Source organism: Phoenix dactylifera, chromosome 4 (genome assembly GCF_051530095.1).
Source record: "Phoenix dactylifera cultivar Ajwa chromosome 4, Ajwa_hap1_PhDact_Kaust_v1.1, whole genome shotgun sequence".
Classification (NCBI taxonomy): domain Eukaryota; kingdom Viridiplantae; phylum Streptophyta; class Magnoliopsida; order Arecales; family Arecaceae; genus Phoenix; species Phoenix dactylifera.
The window spans coordinates 50802189-50823736 of NC_143193.1; the positions used below are offsets into that span (position 1 = coordinate 50802189).

Genomic DNA, 21548 nt, shown 5'->3' on the forward strand with positions numbered 1-21548 from the left:
TGTAGAATGGTAATATTGTAGTTGCTTTGGATTGCAATAGAAATAAAAATTTCTATACTCGGACATCAGTTATATATATATATATATATATATAAAAGTTACTAAGACGGAACTTTAGCCTTTAGGACGTAAGAACTTGTAGCGTTCACCGATAAAAAAAGCTTTTCGTCCGACTAAGGGCTAATAATTATTTTTTCTTCAACATGAATCAGTTTTGGCGACTTTGTTGGATCCTGTGACTTGGGGTTTATCAATAATTTTATGGTTAGACCAGGGGCCTACTGAAATAAACTTCTCCTCTTATAAGCCTCACTCCGCCACTCTGCCCCCTCTCCTCCGAGCGAACCGACTCCGAGAGACGAAGCGGATTTCCGGCGCCGGCGAAGAAAGATATGATCATTCCCGTGCGTTGCTTCACCTGTGGGAAGGTTATCTCTATCTCTCTCTTCTATCCCACCACCACCACTATCATCAGGGTTTAATCTCCTCAGCGAACGCTTCTCTAGGGATTTAGTTTCTAGGGTTTTCCGACCCCTCTTCCTCCTAAGTCGTCTTTTTTTTTTTTGGGAAAAAAATAACCTGTAACTCCATTGTTTATGAATCTATTTTTTTGCTGTTCATTCAGGTGATTGGCAACAAGTGGGATACGTATCTCGATCTTCTCCAGGCGGATTACGCTGAGGGGTACGGATCCTCAATCAATCTGCTTCTTTTCTATTCCTTTTTGGCATTAATTTTTGGATTTTTTTTTTCTATGGATTTCCTCCTATTTTGAACGTGTGACCTAATTGAAGTGAAGGTTATGCCTCCTCAATCGAAGAGGGGTTGGTTAGCTACTCTGGCCAGGTAACTGGCAAGGGGCTTCACTGGATTTGTAGTCGAATATTGGAGTTCTTAGGACTTGTAGCCTAGAGACAAAGGACTTGATGTGAAAGAGGAATTTTTTGTTTCCTCTTATTTCTTAATATATGTTTATGGTGGTTGTAGCTAATGGAGAAAGAAAGTAACAGAAGAAGAAACATATATAGCTTTTCTATGTGCTGGACAACCACATGAAAAGATCATAGAAGATCAGAGAAAGTATGGAGTTTAGGATTGCATTTTTTAGCCGCAAACTTGAGAATCATTATTAGTGAAATTTGATAAGTCAAGGCCTCAAGGACTTGTGTTCTGCAGACTATTGTTTCGAAACATTAAAGTAGGGTTGCTGCGAGCAGTTTTTTTTCTTAAGGACCTGTATTTTGGATAGGGTTTGCATATATTTTGAACCAGGTTGCTTTTAACAAGCAAGGGATTGCTATAGCTGTGTTGAAATGATTCTAGGTTATGAAATCAAATCATGAAGTGTTCATGTATAACTAGGACTTTGGGTAAAGATCTACTTTCTACATCCAATATTTATCATTTAATAGAATATTGATTGGAGGAGGAAAAAGGTCGACCCTCTTTTTTGTTCCTTCTCTTCTAATCCTTCTTTAGTGACCTATTTCTTACATGTTAGTGGGTTTTGCTTCATCCCTTCTGAAATTGGCAAATTAGATTCACATCTATATCCTGTCTTTTTTGTCACATTGTAAGCAAAGCTTCCCAGAGGCTTAAAACAATATCAAGATGTTCTTTTCACCCTTTCTTATAGGCATGGATTCCTAAGTTTTTGACCCCACCTTTCCCCTTATTATCAGAAATATCACAAACTCATTTACATGTGCTGTCATCTCAAGTATGCCTATTTTCATGAAAGGAATGTTCTATAGATATGAACTTGGAAGTCTCATTGATTATTGTTTGACCACCGATATTTCCTTACATATTTCTTTTTCATGACTTAAGTAATTGGAACCATAAATTTTCTTAGATTTATAGTGGCATTGCAATGCCCTGGCCCCCACAAAAAAAAAATGAATGAATGAATGAAAGAAATTTAGATGTAAACATGCATGTTAAATTTTTGCACTAGCATGCTAGCGATGAGGAATCATGAGCCTCTACTCCTTTTTGAAATATATGCTGAGATGAATTACGCGTCCTGCAACTTCAATTGTCTATAGCTACAATTGTCAATAAGATAATGGGTTCTTGATGCCAACCTTCTAGGGATGCTCTGGATGCTTTGGGTCTGGTTCGCTATTGCTGCAGGCGAATGCTCATGACTCATGTTGACCTCATTGAGAAGTTACTGAATTACAATTGTAAGTTCTTCCACTGATCATTTTTATGTCTTATAGCTGTTCTTTTTATATGTCAAATATGCTGTATCAGATATACTGTTTTATAATTTTTATTGCCCTGTAACAGCTCTTGAGAAAACAGACCCCAATTAAGGTGATAGCTGGTGGCATGTGGATTTTCCTGCTATCATGATTCTCATTGTGGTGGCATGACATCCAGTTTTACGTCTGGTGGAGATAGTCCAGTTTGTATTATATTTATTACAAAAGTGGGTCCATGAGACAGAATTGAGAGTTGAAGTGAATGTACTGTGCCAGCGACAGTTTACAAACACTAAAGATGTTGAAGATACTGTGTTGATGCTTGTTTGTTAATCTAATTAAGAGATCCACTGTGTTGGTGATGAATATATTGAAGTTTTTTTTTTTTAAAAAAAAAATAATCATGGTGTTTTGTGAGCATGGTATCTCTTTACAGATGGGCTTCAAACAACAGATGCTAGCCTATCAATTTGGAGCCATATGTGCAACAGTCACTTCAACATTGGTCAGTGTTCAAATCTTCATCGGATGTCTTAAAATCATTCTCAGCATAGTCATTAGCGCAACCCTTTTTACCTTTATCCCAATGCTTAGATTGTTCTGTTTCACATATTTAAATTGGTGCCGCAGCTGTCCTGCCATTGTGTTGTGTACATATTGCGTTTCAGATCTTTTTATATCTATATCTTCGTCTTGTGCGCTTGGCCGTCCTGCTCTGCCTTACTATATAACTTGCAAGGTAAAACTGATTTTCTGTGAATCAATGGCATATGCCAGTCATATAATACCTAAAAGGCTTGCCTCCATTGCATTGATTATATCTTGATTTAATTGGAGCAATCTTTGTTTCTCTTCTTCTTCTCGCTTGGGTTATTCATCTTGCTTCGATGCTCTCTGATGTGTAAACTTCTTATTACTTGAGATTCATAACCATTTCATGGTCTCAGCTGTTTGAGTGCCACTTAGGGGCATGAGATTAGAGATTCACATTGTTGGGAAGGTTGGAATGTTACCCTAAGGAGCTCATGTTTGACCGCATTCATCTTTAATGTTTTGATTGCAACTTCTTGTTTTCTTTTTCTAATTATTTTTTGCCGTTAGGTTGGGATCCTTCTATTGTATCGGATTTTATGGCGTGCACTGTAGGTTAATGACTTGATGTATTTTTCTCTAAGTTTGTTTTATCCAAATAAGGCTTTGTAATCCCCGTTTCTCTTCCTTCAGTTCTTATCAACGTTATTACTGCTCGAATGGAAACTTATTTGTAGCTATTGTTGTCTTAAGAAATGAACGTTTTCGAGGCGAATTAGGAGCGCAAAAGCCTCCTTGACAAAGTAAACTGATGAATGGCATTAAAAAACAAGGAAAAAAGAAAAACATCTCCATCATATTTTGATCGAGATAAAATCTAAAACGAGACCATCACCTCCAACTAATAATGTCAACAGTAAGGAGGTACAAAGAAATGGCTGAACCCACAAGATCATTTTCCTTCGAATCAAATGAGTCACTCGACGTGATTATTATTAATCATGGTTACTTGAAGATTGTATCTAATTTGAGGACTCAGTGCTTTTGCAAAAGATAAATAAATACACCAGCACATTGTGATTGATTGATGATATACACTGGAAATTGGAACCTTTGTACCTATGAAACATTCTAATCAGCTTCAGTATCTGATTAAACTAATTTGTTAATATGTATTGCTTGCATTCCAATCATCCACCTGAAAAGTTTAAATGATAAGAAATAATGCATACTTTTTTATTATTTGATGCATAGAATAGAAGCCTACAAATTATATGATTTTTGCTATGTAAGCAGTTTAAAAATAATGGATCACATTCATAAGCTTAGATTATTCATGTGAGACTCCTAGACTACACCAAGTGTAATTTGATTACATACATGCATATAGGCTCCTAGAAGTGATCTAGAGCTTTGAGGATTGGACCTAAGAGTATATTATTTTATAACTTATTTTTCATATACATTATATCTCCATGTTTAATGGCTATCTTCTTTAAATGGCTGACAAATTGATTTGTATACCATGCGAGTTCTATAAACTGGATGCTGATTTTGGGCCCCAAGAGCATCAAAAGGACTAGAATGGAAGGGATTCAAAAGTAGTTGGATATAGTAGTGAGGAACATGGTTTCGTAAGTTGCAAGAAACATATATCATGCTGTTTTAAATATATAAAATGTAAAATATTGTCTTGACATGGAAACCAAAGAGCTCTCAGTTCTCATCAAGCTACAGTCTTTTCTTTTCCACGAAGAGCGCAAATAGCTCCAAAAAACCTCGCCTTTAAGCAGGCACCGGTTTTAGAAGGGTAATGGCTTCAAGATCTTTAGGATCTTTCGTAGACAAGCTTGGATTTTGAATGAAGGAACGCAGCATTTGGGAAGAATAGGGAGACGAGTCCGCGAGATCTGAGTGGTGGGAAGGGAGGCAACCTGTGATATTGTGAGGACGAGGGGGGACGGGAAGGAGGGATTAGGATTTAGGATCTTGGGAGATGATGACTCGTGGGCTCCTCTTTTTTAGTGTTACAGCTGCAATCCCTGCAAACAAACACCAGAGCTGTTTACGAGTATCCAACATTCCCCTATATTGTTCTTTAAATAAAATAATATTTTAAAGCATTTCTGTTAATCATTTCTCCTCCCAGAAGATTTAGCATCGTGAAAAATAACAATTTTTATACAGTAAATAGTGATTTGAGAAATAATTTCAACTCTCATCATTATATTGCTATCATAATAATTATTATTTTAACACTAAAACTAAAATTGTTCGTTCTAAGGCAGAGAATCATACCATCATAAAAACTAGATGCCTGTAGTGAAAAATAAGATGGGCTCCAACTGTTTTTTTTTTTTTGCTAGAATAAATAATTTATATAATTTTAATACGGATACGTCCAATAAAATTAAAAAATAATAAATTTTGGAGTATTTTAGATAATTTTTTTTCTCCAACCCGTTCGGAGTAACTGGTTGCATATGAAGCTACAATCAACAGCTTCATTAGTCTTCTTAAATATATATATATATATATATTTTGACCGGAAGGGCATAGTCAAATCTCTTCTTATTCGCCGCCTCTTTCTCAAACTCATAGCAGCCCACGAATGAAATGAAGACAGCGTCAGTAGTCACCATCTGAGTTTGGTCCAGAAGACCAAGGACCACACCGCCACAGGCGGCGCAAATCTTTGAAACCTTGCAACCTAACCTCCTCGTGAGAGCAAAATGCCCACCAAACACAACAATAGGAAGCCTCTCGAAGCCCAATATTTTTCTCTATTTTTAGAACACCGCCTACCCACCTGTCTTCCTCTCATTGGCCACGCTCGATTGGTCAGACGCCGACATAAGGGCGAAACCAGTGGCCTTCGGGGCACGCAAAAGCCAAACCGCGCCGTTTCCTGTCCTCGCTTAGGTTTCTTCGTTTAGCCAGCGCTACTGAGTAGAGAGATGGCGGAGCGGCTCTCATCCACCGCGGCCTCCCGCCTCGGCGCCTGCCTCCTTCCCCCCGCCGCCGCCTCCTCCAAGCGGGCGTCCGTGACCCGATCGTCCCTCCCCGTCCTCCCATCTCCGCCTTGCGCCGCCGCCGGCCTCCGTTCCCGCCTCCTCCCTGCCGCCGGCCTCCGCCCCTCCTCGCCTCTCTCCTCCCTCCGCCTCGGTCTCTGCCAGGTTCGCCCTCTTAGCCACCGGTAGTTACATTGATCAGGAAATCAGGAAATTGATCGTTTTTGGCTTATGTATTTTTCTCTTGGCTATGTTGGAACTTGGAATTCTTAGAGACCGGCAGCAAGGAGCCGCGCTATGAGCTCATCCGCCATGTGCTCGGCGTCAGATCCGGCAGCAAGGAGCCGCGCTATGAGCTCATCCGCCATGTGCTCGGCGTCAGATCCGGCGCAGCTGAAGAGCGCGAGAGAGGACATCAGGGGGCTACTTAACACCAGCTTCTGCCACCCGATTCTGGTATAGTTTTTCTCCGCTGAATCCATTTGCAGCATTTCTTGATTTTTTTTTTTTAAAATAGTAGAATGATCGGTGGGGTTAAGTGGATAGGTGATTTGGATTTGGATTGGGTCGCCTAATTCTGTTCGATTTATTTATTTTTCATTTTGGTGCGTGTTTATGGAGTAAAAAAGTTATTCAAGTTCTTGTTTCACTGTTTTGGTTCAAGTTCTTGAAGTAGAATTCCGCATTCGAGGATTGGTGTTTTCTTGATTGAATCATGGAAAAAATGAGGTTTGATGTGAAATGGATTGGTTTAGCCAGAGGAGGCAAGATTTGGGTTAATTGAATCCATAGGTTTGCAAAAGGAACCTATGGAATTTATTTGAATTATTTGGTGGATATGAATGTCTTTCAAAAGTTATTGTGTGGGATCTGATATCAGTTCCTTGAAAGGTGTTTGCTGTTGCTTTGGCTTTATATCCTATCAGTTTGAGATGATTGTGACCTAGAATCTATGGATTCATGTCACTGTAACAATACACGTTCCATATAAGAAATATAATGGATCACTCCATTGCAGACATAGTTCTTGGAAGTGAATCCTATTGAGTTAAATTGGATTGCTTGCCATATTTATCCAATCACAGAAGAGAATTCCATTATTCTTGAAAGAAAATCCCATGTTTCTTGAAGAGAATCCCGTAAGCTTTGGACCTTAGATTATGTAAGTAATATAGGTTTAAGGTATTTATCATGTTTAAAAAAGTCTTTTCTGAGTACCTAGTTCTTGATACCTCAATAACTGTCGAGCAGATTTGCTTCTTGCATTCGACCAAGAATCTTGACAACTTTTCTTCCTTTAAATATGTTGTGTGAACATAGTTAGATCGCTCGTCATCCAAGGTTGATATTGATTTATGTGATCTTGTATATCTGTTTATGGCATATTCTCTTATGTTGGTTGTTGAGAACTTTGAAAATTGCATTAAATCGATTACCCTTAAGATTACTGGGCTTCTCATTCTTAACTTCGTGCTTTTGAAATCTTTAACTCTCAAGAAATATGTTATAGGGTATTTAGGTGAAGCTCTAAGCTTTGTGAATTTTAACTGCTTTAGGATTTAGGCAGGTTCACAGATTTGGCTCTCAGTTTATGAAAGATTGCAGTAAATCATAATCCTCAAAATTAATGAATGATTCTTAGTGTTTGAGAATATTATAATACAAATGGGTTTCATTGATTGGATGAAGCGGCGCAGTTGTTGCTTAATCACAACATGCCTTTGAGATTCAAGAAAAAAATTCTATGACAATTGTCAAGCTGACATGTCATATAAATAAAATTTAAAACAACAACAAGGATCTATGCTTATAAGATAGGCACTAGGCGTATCAGAAAGTTAATGCAATTGTATGGCAAATTAAAGAAAGTGCTGTACCTCTTAGGACAAAATGCTGGAGACTGTCTGAGATTGTTTAGACCAATGCGAGGTAATTTAAGGAGGGTAAGAGAGAGCCTTGGATCTGTCTGATGTTCTGAGGATATGAGGAAAAACTTAAGATGACATGTATGATGTATGGAAGTTTCAAGGAAGAACCTGAAATAGCTCAGATTGATAAAGGAGCCATTGGTAGTAATGGATGGTGAATTGGGGTACAAAAAGGGCCATCACTAACTTGTCCTCATGCAAGGCTTTTGGCGCTTAGTGTTGTGATACAGATTTTATAGGTCTTGCAGCCTCTCAATGTTGTTATAGTGGATGTTTTTTTTTGTTTGATAGATACACGTGAGATTATAATGGCCTGACAAAAACTCAACTTGGTTTTGCTATGGAAAGGGAGACCAATGAGCGCTGTTTTGAAATTCTTCTTTATCTATGTTCAGGTGCATTTATTGCACCTCTTTCTAGATGGAATGGATAGCACTAGTTATCCAAGGATAAGTTACACGCATCCTTTTTTATCCTGACTAGTCACATTCCAAAGTATAAATCTTGCAAGGCAAATATCTCTTCTTCTTCTTTTTTAAACATTTCTTTAAATTCTTTAGTGGCATCAAGGTTTCCTTTTGCTTGAGGGTAACAATCAGAGCCATCAGAATGACTTGATCTAGAAAGATGGAAAAGGTAGCCTGTTTATTGGTTGCCAGCTTACAATAACATCCAAACTTACTAAGGTAAAGTAGTGCTAGAAATTAATAATTGTGCAAAAAATATATGTTATTTTGATGTCAAAATGCTGCTTGGTGCTTATGTTAGCAACAATTTTAAGTAATTGAAATCCAATTATCCTTTCAAGAAATATCACTGATAACATTTGCAAAGAAGGCATCATTATTGACTGTCGTATTGGTACAGGTTCGTCTGGGATGGCATGATGCTGGTACATATGACAAGAATATTGCAGAGTGGCCACAGCGGGGTGGAGCTAATGGAAGCCTGAGATTTGAAATAGAGCTAAAACACGCAGCCAATGCTGGTAGTGATTCTCTGCCACATGCAATGTAAATTTTGTTACTATGCAGGAATGCTTACACGTTTCTTTGCAGGTCTTGTAAATGCTTTAAAGCTTCTTCAGCCTATCAAGGACAAATATTCAGGTGTTACTTATGCAGACTTGTTCCAGCTAGCCAGTGCTACAGCTATTGAGGTCCTTTTCTATCAAGCTTGTCCAATTGCATGTCTTTTTTAGTTGTATGGCTATTTATATCTTGCATTATTGTCACTTTCAGGAGGCTGGCGGTCCCAAAATCCCTATGAAGTATGGAAGAGTAGATGTATCTGGACCTGAGCAGTGCCCACCTGAGGGAAAGCTTCCTGGTAAGACGGCAGTATAGGTATTTGACAGTTGTCTTTTGTGCGTTGCAGCAGAGACAAACACTCCATGCATTTAAGTAATGGTTGTCTCTTTTTTGAGCATTAGACTTGATGAGGCAAAACATATGGTAACAAAAAATTTGAGCTAGTTGTGAAGAAAGTGATTCTATCTTCTCCTTGGGAATGTACTATATGAGAAGAATTTTAATGATGTGATTAGATCCTTCTCATCAATCATCATTAACTGTTCCTGAAAATTCCAGAAGCATAAGAAAAGTTCGTTTTGCATTGTTTTTAGTTTAACATTTACTAAATGAAATTGTTTCATACTAAATTTTTTTTGTACAATAAGTGTTATATTACTATTTAAATCATTTAAATCCATTTGCAGAATGAGTTTATGGCACCACCATGGTGGGCCACCCTTCTGCTTTTTTCTGTCTCAAGCCACTTCTTCTCCATCAGTCACCCATTTTCCATGGTTGTCCATATATCTATTGATAACACTAGTATCGTGCCACACCATACACCAGTGCCACTATATTCCAGCTGCTTGTCACTACTCACTACTACCATGCTATCATCATTGTAACCATCACCCTGCAACATATACGTTATATCATCAATGTAGACACCTTATCACATGTCACCATCCATGTACTTTGATGCATCACCTAGTTTGGCTTAAAATGGGAACAAGCATGCTAGTTAGTTCATGCTAGTTAGTTGATCACAACTTTGAAGATGATGTAAGGAGGTGTTATTTATGATGCTTTTGTTTTTGAGTTTTGATGTCACACGTGTACCTGCTTTTGCTTTTCATTTCAATAACATTGTCAGGTTCTGTGTTTAGATGCTGGCCCACCTTCACCTGCTGGTCATTTGCGGGACGTATTCTACAGAATGGGCCTTAACGACAAGGTTTTCACATACTTCATGCTACCAGCTTGGTTTTATTTATATGCCAGTAGCCTTCCATCAAACTAGGATGTTTTGTTGCAGGAGATTGTTGCATTATCTGGTGCACATACGCTAGGAAGGTCCAGACCAGAGCGTAGTGGTTGGGGAAAATCAGAAACGAAGTATACAGTATGTTATTTCATTCCTTTTGCCATTCAACTTGTAGGCGCCAGGATAGTTGCTAATTGTAGATACATTTTTTAAGACCGTCTTATTTAGAATCTTGCCTAATTGTAACAACTGGTTTTTGGGAAACCAAAGCCCGAAGTATTGATACTAGGTAGCATCGGTACCTAACCAATATGGTACGATACCAAACTGTGCCGTACCTACATTTATGTACCAGTTTGGTACCGGCAAAATATTTTTTGGCTTTTTTTTGCTTTCTTATTTTTATTTGTATTATTTTAAGGTTTATGGGTGTTTAAAAATACCATAATGTATTTTTAAAGTACCCAACTAAGCCTTGGTTACTATTCAAAGTACCCAATTAAGGTTTATGTACGTCAAAGGGACTTTTAAAGTAACCATCCATGTGTAGCAGAAATTAACAAGCCCTTAGCTCTTTCTTTTTTCTAAGTAATAAGTTTGTTTTTTTGGGGCTTATATGTAGGTGTTGAGGTTAATTTGCTGGAAATGCAGAATTTACTGTTCACAGCACTGTTCATCGTTATGTTTAATTAAGTTCTCTTAGTTAACTTAATATTTTGTTAGTTAACTTTGTAATGTTGTGTTTAGTTGGGTGGCTGAAGTCTATGTGTTGTAAGCTTCCTACTGGATGTACTCTCCGTGTATAAAAACTTGTTTGGAGTGCTGGAAAGAAGAAAAGTCTGCTCTGTTCTAGTTCATTCTCTTCCCTTGTTTTGTGCAGAAAAATTTCAGTTTTGGGTTCTTTTTGAATTATGTTTTTCTTCTTGTTAATTCTCACATATAGAAGCTGGAACTACAGCCAACAGGGTCAAAGTTGTGTCTTTGTTGTCCTTTTTCTCTAGTCTTGTGCAATCAATAATCATAAAAGCCTTTAGATCAGCTAATAGCAAAAGAAGGAAACAATTTATCCTCTCCTTACTAACATTTACATTAACAAACTCATGCAAAAAAAATGAAGGAACAACATCTTGTTGGCCCTTTATAATACTACCCCTGTTTCCGTAATGGATTCCCCTAATGCTAGACTGAATATGGAAAAGAAGAAGAAAAAAAGGAAAAAAGAGAGGAAGCAAAGAAGATTAAAAGGAAAGAATGAAAGGAAGGAAAGAAGAAGAAAAAGAAAGAAAGTAAGGAAAGAAGAAGAAAAAGATTGGGTCAATATAAGGCCCATAGAGTTGGGCCTCATCAAATATGCTTGTGTTAATCAGTTTGAGGTGACCCAAACCTATATGTAAGGTCCTTAAATTGTTTTGGGCAAGAAAGACTCGCTCTTTTCCTGATTCTAGTTCAACATAAAGCCTCAAACGTTTGGTGCACCCTCTGCTGACCATCCCAATAATATATATCCTCCAAATAGGGAATTGGCAGTGTCAGCATGCTCCAGTCATCTGAGGTCGGCATGTTTCATGAATTATTTTGTTGTCGGATAATTTAGGTTGGGCTTGGTTCTTGGGCTGTCTGAACTAGCCTTACGAGCTGGGCCTGGTCCAAGAATTCAACTTGATGCCTAAAAAATCAAAATGGACCTAGGCTAGGGTGGCCTACCACAAGCCTGGACCATAAGCAACTCCAAGCTTTACCGGTCACAGACCGAAGCATACCGTATGGATATAATGCAGATCTAGGGAAGAATTTTAGCATTGGCAACTTAACATTGGGTGAAATGGAAAGAATAATTCAAATAGAAGAGCCTTTTATACTTGATTCTTCATCAAATAGCTATACTAGGCATCATCATGCTCGCCAATGATTTTGATGGTTTTTCCAGATGTATAACTTTTTCTGTTTATATCAGAGAGTTTGCAATGTTAAGTTTTAGGTTATAATTTACTAATTTTAATACTTATGGCTAAAATTCAACTATGCTAGATTAGTCTGTAACAGATAATTAAGAACAGCTGTGTTAGAGCTTGTAATGTGCTCAGACTTCATTAGATCTTGTAAAAGAAAATATGTTTTTAGTACGTTACAGCTAAAAGTTTTAATACTTGTAGACTTAATTCGTGACAAAAATATGCACAATATAAAGTTTCTTATTCTTGTTACATAGTCTGAATATGATGGAAGGAGCTTCTAGTTTTTCATGGAAGAAATTTTTAACTTTAGAATTGTCATGAATGTCTTTTAAGATGTCTAATTCATTAAATTTAAATTTAAAATACTCACATTTTTAAATGTGAACCATTAAAATTTTGCTTGTAGTAACTCTAGTAAAAAAAACTTTTTTTTTTCATTTTTCCCTAGTGCTAAGTGCACTGTTCTTTAAATGTGTCAAGTGCTGATAAGCGAAAATGATGTCATTTGGACATTACAACATGAAATGTCTAAGCGTATTATATGTTGAAGTTTTTATTTGCATTGAAGACATGGTTGGTATGTGTTTGGATACTTCTTTCACAAATTCTTGGACCCTTCAAACTTGCAAGTACATGGATATCATTAATTCATTATTGTAGCTCCTAAAAGATATTGAGTTCTAAAGAAAGTCTATATATCATTTTATTTATGATATGCAATATGGAATTGGGAATTATAAACATGTCATTTGACCATTATCTACTGCATTTGATATAAGATGAGGGGATTGCCAGATCAGGAAACAGAACTCTAGAGTCTAGACTAATATTCTCTGATGGAACATATATCCTAGTAAGTATGAGCAATTCTGATGCAAGCCGTGAAAGTTTAGATTTATGTGTTTTATCTTATTTTGTTCCTGATGTTCCTATTTAACATTTTTAAAAGAGTGGATATTAGGAAGGGCAGTGCAGAGTGACAGCTGGTATGCTCCTGCTTGAGTATATTGCTTTAGTTTAACTGTATATTTTACCTTTTGCATTGGAATGTAAGAATTTTAGTGCCTCCCTTATGTCGATTCCTCTAGATGTTCACCCCTGGTATGGTATATGCTGATATGTATGGTGTTTTATTTTTAAGAATGTAGATTTGTGGGTATCCCCAGCCTGTATCACCAAAAAAAGAGAGAATTTTAGTGCCTTAGGGAATCCTGTTTCTTTATACAAAGTTGAAGAACCTCATCATCTGAGTGCTAAGTTGGCTCTGCTGCTTCTGCAGACATATCATCTAACTCTGCATGCTCTGTACATGCAGCATTTTCTCGATCCTCGGTCCCTAGTTATTGCTCATTCCAGAATGTGTGTGTGTGTATATATTAGTCAACTTGTCTTTATGTAGACTTAATTTGACTTGTCACTTGACGAGTTTTCTATGCTCCAGTGCGTGATTTTGTATGCTGTGCTTGGTAAAATCATTTTGTTGACTTGTATCTGCTGCTTTATAGATGGATGGACCTGGAGCACCTGGAGGACAGTCATGGACAGTGCAATGGTTGAAGTTCGACAACAGCTACTTCAAGGTAAGATCTTTTTCCTGGTGCGCCACAAACCCTTCATCAGACTGGATGAAGAATCTAATACACAAATCTGATTAGGACATCAAAGAACGAAGGGATGAAGATCTACTAGTTTTGCCTACAGATGCTGTTTTGTTTGAGGACCCATCTTTCAAGGTAAACAGGGAAACTCGTGCTGCCTTCAGGATGATCCAACTCAAGGACATATGTCTGACGAGTTCTAATTTTTGCAGGTTTATGCTGAGAAATATGCGGAGGATCAGGATGCATTTTTCAAGGATTATGCTGAAGCTCATGCTAAACTTAGCAATCTGGGTGCCAAATTTGATCCTCCAGAGGTTAGTCATTGCATTGAATTAGTCGGGTTTTGCTTGTTATTCAATCATTTTTTTTATTTATATGACCAATTAAAAGAAAGGGGAGATGCAATTTATCTTCAGTCTCTTGAAAATAATACTCATGCTGTGGGGATTATCGGCCAGGGTATCTCAATAGATGATGACTCAAAAAGCGCAGCACCGGAGCAATTTGTGGCAGCAAAGTATTCTTCTGGTGAAAAGAAGGTAGGTTGCTAACCCTCCCCACTCGCCAACAAAATTTTTCCCACTTCTGAATTATTATTTCTGGCATGGATATGCGAGACCACTTCGTAAAGAAAATTTACTGTGTGCTCTCATGGTTTGCAGGCTTAAAAAAAATCAACATATCATCTTTTCTTCTGCTGCGTCTTTTAATAACACAAGATGAAGCGTTTCCAACAGCGTGAATACTTAAAATTTGGAAAAGAGATTAAGAAAATAAAGAAATAAATGAGCCTTGTATTTGAATTGCAGAGAGAACTATCGGAGGCTATGAAACAGAAGATAAGAGCAGAATATGAAGCGGTTGGAGGCAGCCCAGATAAGCCTCTCAAGTCCAATTACTTCCTCAATATCATGATCCTGGTTGCAGCCTTGGCATTTTTGACATCTCTGCTTGGAAACTGAACAATATTTTTGTTTCGGCTTCTGTGTTTTTCACCTATCATTGGTGCCATCTCGCTGGTACTAGGACATGGTGTGTGTTCGCATGGAGTAAAGTTTGAGCAATGAATATAGTTTTTCATGAAAACTTGGACACTTGGGGAATAACTGATGTTGGGTGATGCAGATTCTAGGAAACTGCTCGGCGTCCCATTTGTCCGTGAAGTCTAATGTCTGGCTGGACCACATTTGTTTGTCCAAGGTGGCCGCTCCACCTGTCGTTAGGACTGCCTTGCTTTTTAGCTGCCCTGCCCGGCTATTATGGGGCTCGGTCAACTGTCGGGTCCTTTTCATTCCGCTTAGTACATGTCGATGCAGAGGTTCATTTATTGGCCTCTGCCTTAAATTGCACATGCGGCGGCTCCTAGAGAAAGTTTGCATGCTTACGGTCCGGGTATCCCTTGGCACGTTCACATGGCGCGTTCACATGCGCATTCTTACGGTCCGGGTATCCCTAGGCACATTCATGTCGGTAGGCCGGCCTATTACTAGGGGAGTGTGACTTTTATTAGCCATGAAGACAAATAATGCTGCTGGCTAAGTTGTTTTTTTTTTTTTTTTTTTATTATTATTATTTATGAGTATAGGATTTTGTCTGAACGAACCATGAAGCTTTTATGTTGTTTCCTATTTTTTAAACTTGTAGGTTGTATTTATATTTGTAGGATGTGAACCGTACCAAAAAAAAAAAAAAAATAGTGTGGCGCAATGGTCAACAAAGAAACCTAGAAAGTTATAGGTACTGATGGGAAGTTTCAAGATTCGATTGATGAGTTTTGAGTCTCTGAGATGATTGCAACATAATATATGCGATATGGAACCTGAAGAAAGTAAAAATATAGTTTTGAAGCAGGGGCTAGATATTGTGAAGCTAGCGGGCCACTTCATCAATTTTCCGTTGAAAACTTGATCGCGTCCTCCTCTTGAAAAAATTGGCCTTACCTGGTGAAGGACCTCTCGTTTTGCAAGTTCTTTTATTTCGTTGCTCCATCTGACAAAGCCATAGCGTCAGTTGATTCCTCTAGCAACCTAAAGTCTTTCTAGCCTGTCGAGGTTCCGAGGCGTCTAATTTTCTTTTATAGTAAAACACTAGGGGATGCAAGGTCGAATCAGCAATCTGGTGAGTCTCAAAACACTGGTCTCTGATCATTGCTTCTCTTATATCTACAAGACCGCTGCTATAAAAAATTGTTCAACAAAACCTTGTGCAGATCTCCATTTCAGATTTTCCGCAGAAATACTTTGATAAACAATAGATGAGGAGGTCAAAAATCATAGAAACAGTTATTGTGTACTCTTATGTGATAAGCAAGACGTAAAAAGTCATGCACAAACTATGAATTTAAGAACCCACACAATTATTTTTTACGTTTCCTCCACCCGTGAAGGTTAGTACCTTGTATGTAAACATATATGCCTGGCGACGTGCTACATCAAGACAACGAGTCATCAACCACCTCTAGGCCATCCAATCAGAGCGAGGAACAGGGCTATGATACTGCCATTGAGGAGTTGCCTCAGAAGTTTTTGCTTTTGGGGTGTATATGGAGGGTATCTTGCAGATGTTTCCCCACCAAAACCACGGGACAGCACTGCTTTCTTGTGACTAAATGCATCAAACGAGAATTTGCCATGGTATGACCCGAATCCGCTCTCCCCGACCCCACCAAACGGCAAGTAAGGGTTTGCAAGCTGCATGATAAATAAACCGCAAGAATATTTAATTGATCAAGAGGGGATTTCTCACTCATTTGAATTAAGCATTTATCGTTCAGATGCAAGGTATGAATTTGTGGGCTGTGCTCAGATGGGGTGCATGTGCATGTGCATGGGTACATACCGGCAGACATGCATGGTCCCAAGTATATGCAAACAGAAACTTACATGTAACACTGTGTCATTTATGAGCATCCCCCCAGCAGATACAATTTTCACAAACTTCTCTTCCAGCTTCTTGTCCTTGGTGAAGAGATAGGCAGCAAGAGGCTTCGACTTTGAGTTTATAACATCAAAACTATCTTCCACCTTGTCAACCTTAACAAATCAAAACCAAAATACCTTTTTTCGGTGAGAGAACATGAAATAAAAAGGACTTTCTTTTATAAAGCTATAACTTCTAGTTTCTCTATGATAGAAGTAGCAACTAGCTCGTTTGAGCTGTAATGTAGGCTAGAGGCGCAATGAAAATTGATTTAAAGCTTAAATAGAAGAGCAACAAGGAGAGTTTCTAACTGTGATAATTGGAAGTAATGGACCAAATATTTCCTCCTTCATTATTAATGAATCATGTGGAACGTCTAATAAGAGTGTAGGAGCTATATATCTGCAAAGACATGGAGACGACGTTAAAGATTTGACAGCCTTTTAATCACCATGATCAAAAAAAGAAGACAATTGATTTTTACAGGTGCTTCTCATCCCGCTGGCCTCCGTGGACTATCTTGCCAGAAACCTTTTCATCATCCAAGAGACTTGTCAAGCGTTTAAAATGATTAGCATTCACAATGCGAGATAAATCTTTAGATTCTGATGCATCCTCCCCATAAAATTTCTCCAAAGTTCTTCTTAAGGAGTCCACCTATAAAAGGTCAAAATCGACAGATGAGAACAAGAGTAGCAGATGAAATCACTCATATTAACTTCTGTATAGATATCCCAACCAATATTGGAGCAAATGATTTAGTTGTTATAATGTAATCTGGAGCAATGCAAGCTTGTCCATTGTTGCATCCCCACTTGCCCACAGCAATTCGCCTCGCTGCAACCTTTAGAGATACAATGAAGTCCAAATCAGATTCACTAGTGAACTACAACTAATCTGAAATACAACTAATATGACAGGTTTCTTCATTGAAAAAAATAGAAATACAATTACCTTTACATCAATATTTGAATCAACAACAACAGGAGATTTTCCTCCGAGCTCCAAAACTACTGGTGTTAGATGCTTTGCAGCTGCAGTCATCACAATGCGGCCTACATTTCCATTACCTATATGGTTCAAAGCTCTCAAGTCATTGAGCAGAACGGAAGCTCGGACATATGAACACTTGACATTAACAATCAAGATGTTCAACAGAAGCATATCATTTAATCTGACCCCTTTTTTTACCTTGGTATTATGCTCATCAATGACAATTTTATAACTTAAGTAACATGAATCCAAAAGACTGAGATATATGTAGACTACGCTAATCAACCATAAATAAAGTTCCAAGAGTATTGGTACAGCTCAGTGCTGGGACAAACATAACCCCACAGCACTAAACTGATTGTATTTGCACATTACATACAATTCCACATTTAATTATACATACAATGGATAACAAGTTAGAAAAAATTGAAATAATAACAGAATTGATGAAGCTGGGCTAAGTGTTAATATCTATGCATAATAAGGCCTCAGATGATATACATTTTTCAGAACAGAGAAAGCAAAGTCAGGAATCTAGTGTTCTGATATTCACTTAATGTTAGACCTTCCCAAAGCAAGAGGCATAAGAAGTAAGTAAAAAAACCTGTATAAAATATTTTATCCCACTTTTGTTCCAAAAGCGCAGTCGCCTCAGGGATAGAGCCCTCAACAACTCTTATACAAGAGTTATCTATGTAATCTGGTAATATTCTTGCAAATAATGATGATGTGGCTGGCGCAAGATCTGATGGCTTTAAAACAACAGCATTACCAGCTGCAATGGCTCCGATGACTGGGTCAATAGATAACACTGAAAAAGGGGGAAAAATTATAGTTTCTGTTATGGAAATGCATCCTAATTGTAAGAAATTATGATCCATTCATGAAAAATATCATTATCACCGACCATAAGTAAAATCTAAACAAGATGGAAATCATAAAGGAAATATGGCATTTCAAAATTATCTCCAGAGCAGAAACCAGAGCAGAAAAATAGACTTAATGGCCACAGAATAAAATCAAACGACAAAGGAAGCCAAATTGATGTATTTTGGTAGTAGACAGCACCGAAGTGTTAAAATATACGGAAGCCTTAATCTTCACTGGTGCATACATTATTATTACCTTTCTAGTATGTCAAGACTTCCCCTCTTCTTACATCATTCAACTCAAGCTTACTGCCGCTTCCACTTTCCACCAGGCATAGCAAACTAGTCCTCTATTGGCAATTCAGTATTACTCCTATAAATATTGAGGGCATTGATCTCTAACCCTAATATCAAAGACCCCCCACAAGTTCTTCCCAAAACATCTTTTGTTTGTACATACAAACTTCTTATTACTAAACATTCCAATTCAAATGGCATGGATGTATTATACATTTATTATTGCAATTAAGAAAGATCCTAGATCTGTTCCTTCATAGATTGATGTTCAAAACGAGACACATTGGCTAATCGAAGATTCATAGTGTAACGCATAGGAATTCAAAAGATAATTCATTATGTGTTATTCTCATGGTGCCAAGTGTATCCTGTCAAGGAGAATACATGAAGGCAAACATCATGACAATCAGATAACTGCACATATATTCTGTCTTTTATCAGAAACTAAACCATGTCCATACTTGGAATATTTTTTTTTTTTGATTCGACCAAAAGAATCAAACCGTGCTAAAGAATAAATAAACTATTTATGTTCTGATGAAGGACCCAATGCCAAATTAAATTTTCTGTAGCACTGCTAACCAAGAAAAAGCATATGAAATTCTTCATTCTGTTATCCTAAGATGATTGTTTTTTTAGCTATGTTATGCACTTGAGATTATCGCACGCCCAGTTAACGAAGAGGATATGAAATCCTGCAGATGATATATCAACTTCGCTAAATTAACTTTCACAAATGTAACTTCAGAAATGAATTTCTCTACTTACAAACGGGATAGTTCCATGCTGAAATGATCAGCACAACACCTAGAGGCTCTGACACAATTTCTGCTGTTGATGGAAAAGTTGTAATAGAAGCTGGCACCTGCCCAGATGTCACAGTGAATGATGTCAGCCAACTAAACTTAAAGTTTGGCATTCCAGTGATCATCGTATTCTTTCCTAATCACCAAAAAAAAAAAAAAAAAAAGAATTGCTTCATCAAATACCTTTTCTGGTTTCATCCAACGTTTCAATTGTTTGAGAGCAAATGAACATGCAGACTTTACCAGCGAAATCTGCATCATAAGAATCCATTAGTCCATGAATTTATTCCCGTAGCATAAAAAGTACCGCAACGGGATCGCTCGGCTCCATCCCCCTTTCCCAATCACCAATCAAAGCCAAAAACTATCAAATTCGACATCTTACTGAATCCATCGATTCCACACCAAGAAGAAAACAGAGAAACCTAAGAGAAGGAAGAGGAGAAGAACTGGACGACCTCGTGAAGGTAAGACTCGAGCTGTGGCTTGGCGAGGTCAGCATAGAGGGCGCCCATGATGTCGGACTCCTTCTCCTCGATCATCCTCACGAGAGCCTTCAACTGCGCCGCCCTCCACTCGAGGCTCCTCGTCCTCCCCGACCTGAAGGTCTCCCTCAGCTCCGCCACCATCTCCGCCGCCCTCTCGCCATCGAATCCTCCTCCGCCCATCGTCGCCGGCTTCTTTCCGCTATCCATCCCCTTATCTCAACTCCACGGAAATCCAATAGATAGAAACAAAACGAAGAAAAAGTCGGCCAAGGGTTAACATATACAATATATATATATATATATATATATAGAGAGAGAGAGAGAGAGAGAGAGAGAGAGAGAGAGAGAGAGATTAAAAAAAAATGGATGCCACGCAGGCTTTATTAAGATTATAATATATCTTTTTGTCGCTATACCTTCGTAATCGCAACAAATTATAGTTTAAAATTATAGAGACGCCAAAATCGGAGTTTTAAATTTTTATTCAAATTCAAAAACTAATATTCTGATAAGATCCGATAACTATGAAGAATAAAAATAACTATTTTAAAAAAATAAAAAAAGAATAAAACTAAAAACAGAATTCTAAAACTATTAAAACTAATGATCAACTGAATAATAATTTTAATATAATTAGGACTCTGCAGTGAGTCTCAACAAACTTCTGTCAGCTATATATATGCCAGATTTTGGTAGATTTAAAATATAAACGGAAACAAACCGTCTATCGAAAATATAAAAAATTCTTAAACCTGGCTATATCTTTTTATACACTTATTTTTTAAAAAAAATATTTAAAACCAACCATCAATTTTATATTTACATAAAATCAATTATAATAATCTACTAGATACAAGTAAAGCTGCACAGTGAATTGAAATATACAGGATACCCTAATTGAAATTTTTTTTTGGCTCCCATAAGAGCTAGAGAAACTTGCACTCTTTATATAACCTTAAAAAAATTTTCTTACATCTAACCCACAAATTACAGAACCTACGTATAAATAATTTCAGGCTCAGTTGACAAACTTTGCATAAAACTGGGCCCAGTTCACGAGGGGTTGTGTAAATAATTTTTTTCCTCCTCCTTACTGTTAACATTTTCTTGACATGCTTCTCGCGTTCTAGTTACTTCTTGCGTTCATCGCGTTCTTGGGAGTAGGGTTACCGTTTCGTATCTTGGATAGATTGCGTGGAGGATCTAGAGATGGGCCAGGTTGGGTTTGGTAGCTCTGGAGTCCAGCTTTTTCTGAACAAACCATTCATGTTTCCAGTATGGGTGTATCCATCAGGACTCCTAAAGAAGATAGCCATTAACAGTGTAATGTATATATGAGGCTTGTTTTACTGGATTTATTAGAATGCAAAAAATAGAGTACGTATGCCATATTAGAAATAAGAAGAAGAAGATTGCATTCCAAACAAGACTAACATTGCGAGTTATCTATCTTTTAACTTTGTCTAATAAGCTCCAGAAAAAAATGATGCTCTTGGCTATAAAGTCTGCCATGTAGTTTAGGTCCACTACAAAGTGGAAACCAAGTTTCCCTCTAAACATATCATACATGGTTTTCTTGAGATGTGTTGTTGCCATCTTATGGATCCAAATTTCGCCCCGTTTGGCGAAGAGGTTTGAGATAGAAATTTAGTTTCCACCTCTT

General features: G+C 37.6%; 3 protein-coding genes across 5 annotated transcripts; 2 read left to right on the forward strand and 1 right to left on the reverse strand.

Annotated features, from left to right (window-relative positions):
- The first annotated feature begins 272 nt into the window (after positions 1 to 272).
- On the forward strand, positions 273 to 2576 carry LOC103701345 (DNA-directed RNA polymerase subunit 10-like protein). The gene is made up of 4 exons (XM_008783373.5): positions 273 to 428; positions 626 to 684; positions 2095 to 2189; positions 2296 to 2576. Exons 1-4 carry the CDS (start codon positions 393 to 395, stop codon positions 2319 to 2321), a joined length of 216 nt encoding a protein of 71 aa, XP_008781595.1. The 5' UTR covers positions 273 to 392; the 3' UTR covers positions 2322 to 2576.
- A 2906-nt stretch (positions 2577 to 5482) lies between these two features.
- LOC103701344 (putative L-ascorbate peroxidase 6, chloroplastic/mitochondrial) lies at positions 5483 to 14599 on the forward strand. Of its 3 annotated transcripts, none has more exons than XM_039133506.2 (12): positions 5483 to 5917; positions 6026 to 6208; positions 8548 to 8668; positions 8739 to 8839; positions 8922 to 9009; positions 9860 to 9927; positions 10009 to 10095; positions 13418 to 13492; positions 13568 to 13645; positions 13723 to 13827; positions 13972 to 14052; positions 14176 to 14599. In XM_039133506.2, exons 1-12 carry the CDS (start codon positions 5699 to 5701, stop codon positions 14179 to 14181), a joined length of 1212 nt encoding a protein of 403 aa, XP_038989434.2. In that variant the 5' UTR covers positions 5483 to 5698; the 3' UTR covers positions 14182 to 14599. The 3 variants fall into 3 exon arrangements, with proteins under 3 accessions (XP_038989434.2, XP_038989433.2, XP_038989432.2); XM_039133505.2 differs by having other exon boundaries at positions 14323 to 14599; XM_039133504.2 differs by having other exon boundaries at positions 13723 to 14052; positions 14323 to 14599.
- A 1100-nt stretch (positions 14600 to 15699) lies between these two features.
- ALDH3H1 (aldehyde dehydrogenase 3H1) lies at positions 15700 to 20160 on the reverse strand. Its single transcript, XM_008783371.5, has 10 exons — positions 19856 to 20160; positions 19581 to 19649; positions 19360 to 19456; positions 18030 to 18236; positions 17387 to 17502; positions 17172 to 17276; positions 16917 to 17089; positions 16744 to 16834; positions 16396 to 16545; positions 15700 to 16203 (listed from the first exon to the last, which is right to left on the reverse strand). The coding sequence occupies exons 1-10, from the start codon at positions 20090 to 20092 to the stop codon at positions 15961 to 15963; spliced, it is 1488 nt and encodes a 495-aa protein (XP_008781593.3). The 5' UTR covers positions 20093 to 20160; the 3' UTR covers positions 15700 to 15960.
- Between the last annotated feature and the right edge of the window lie 1388 nt (positions 20161 to 21548).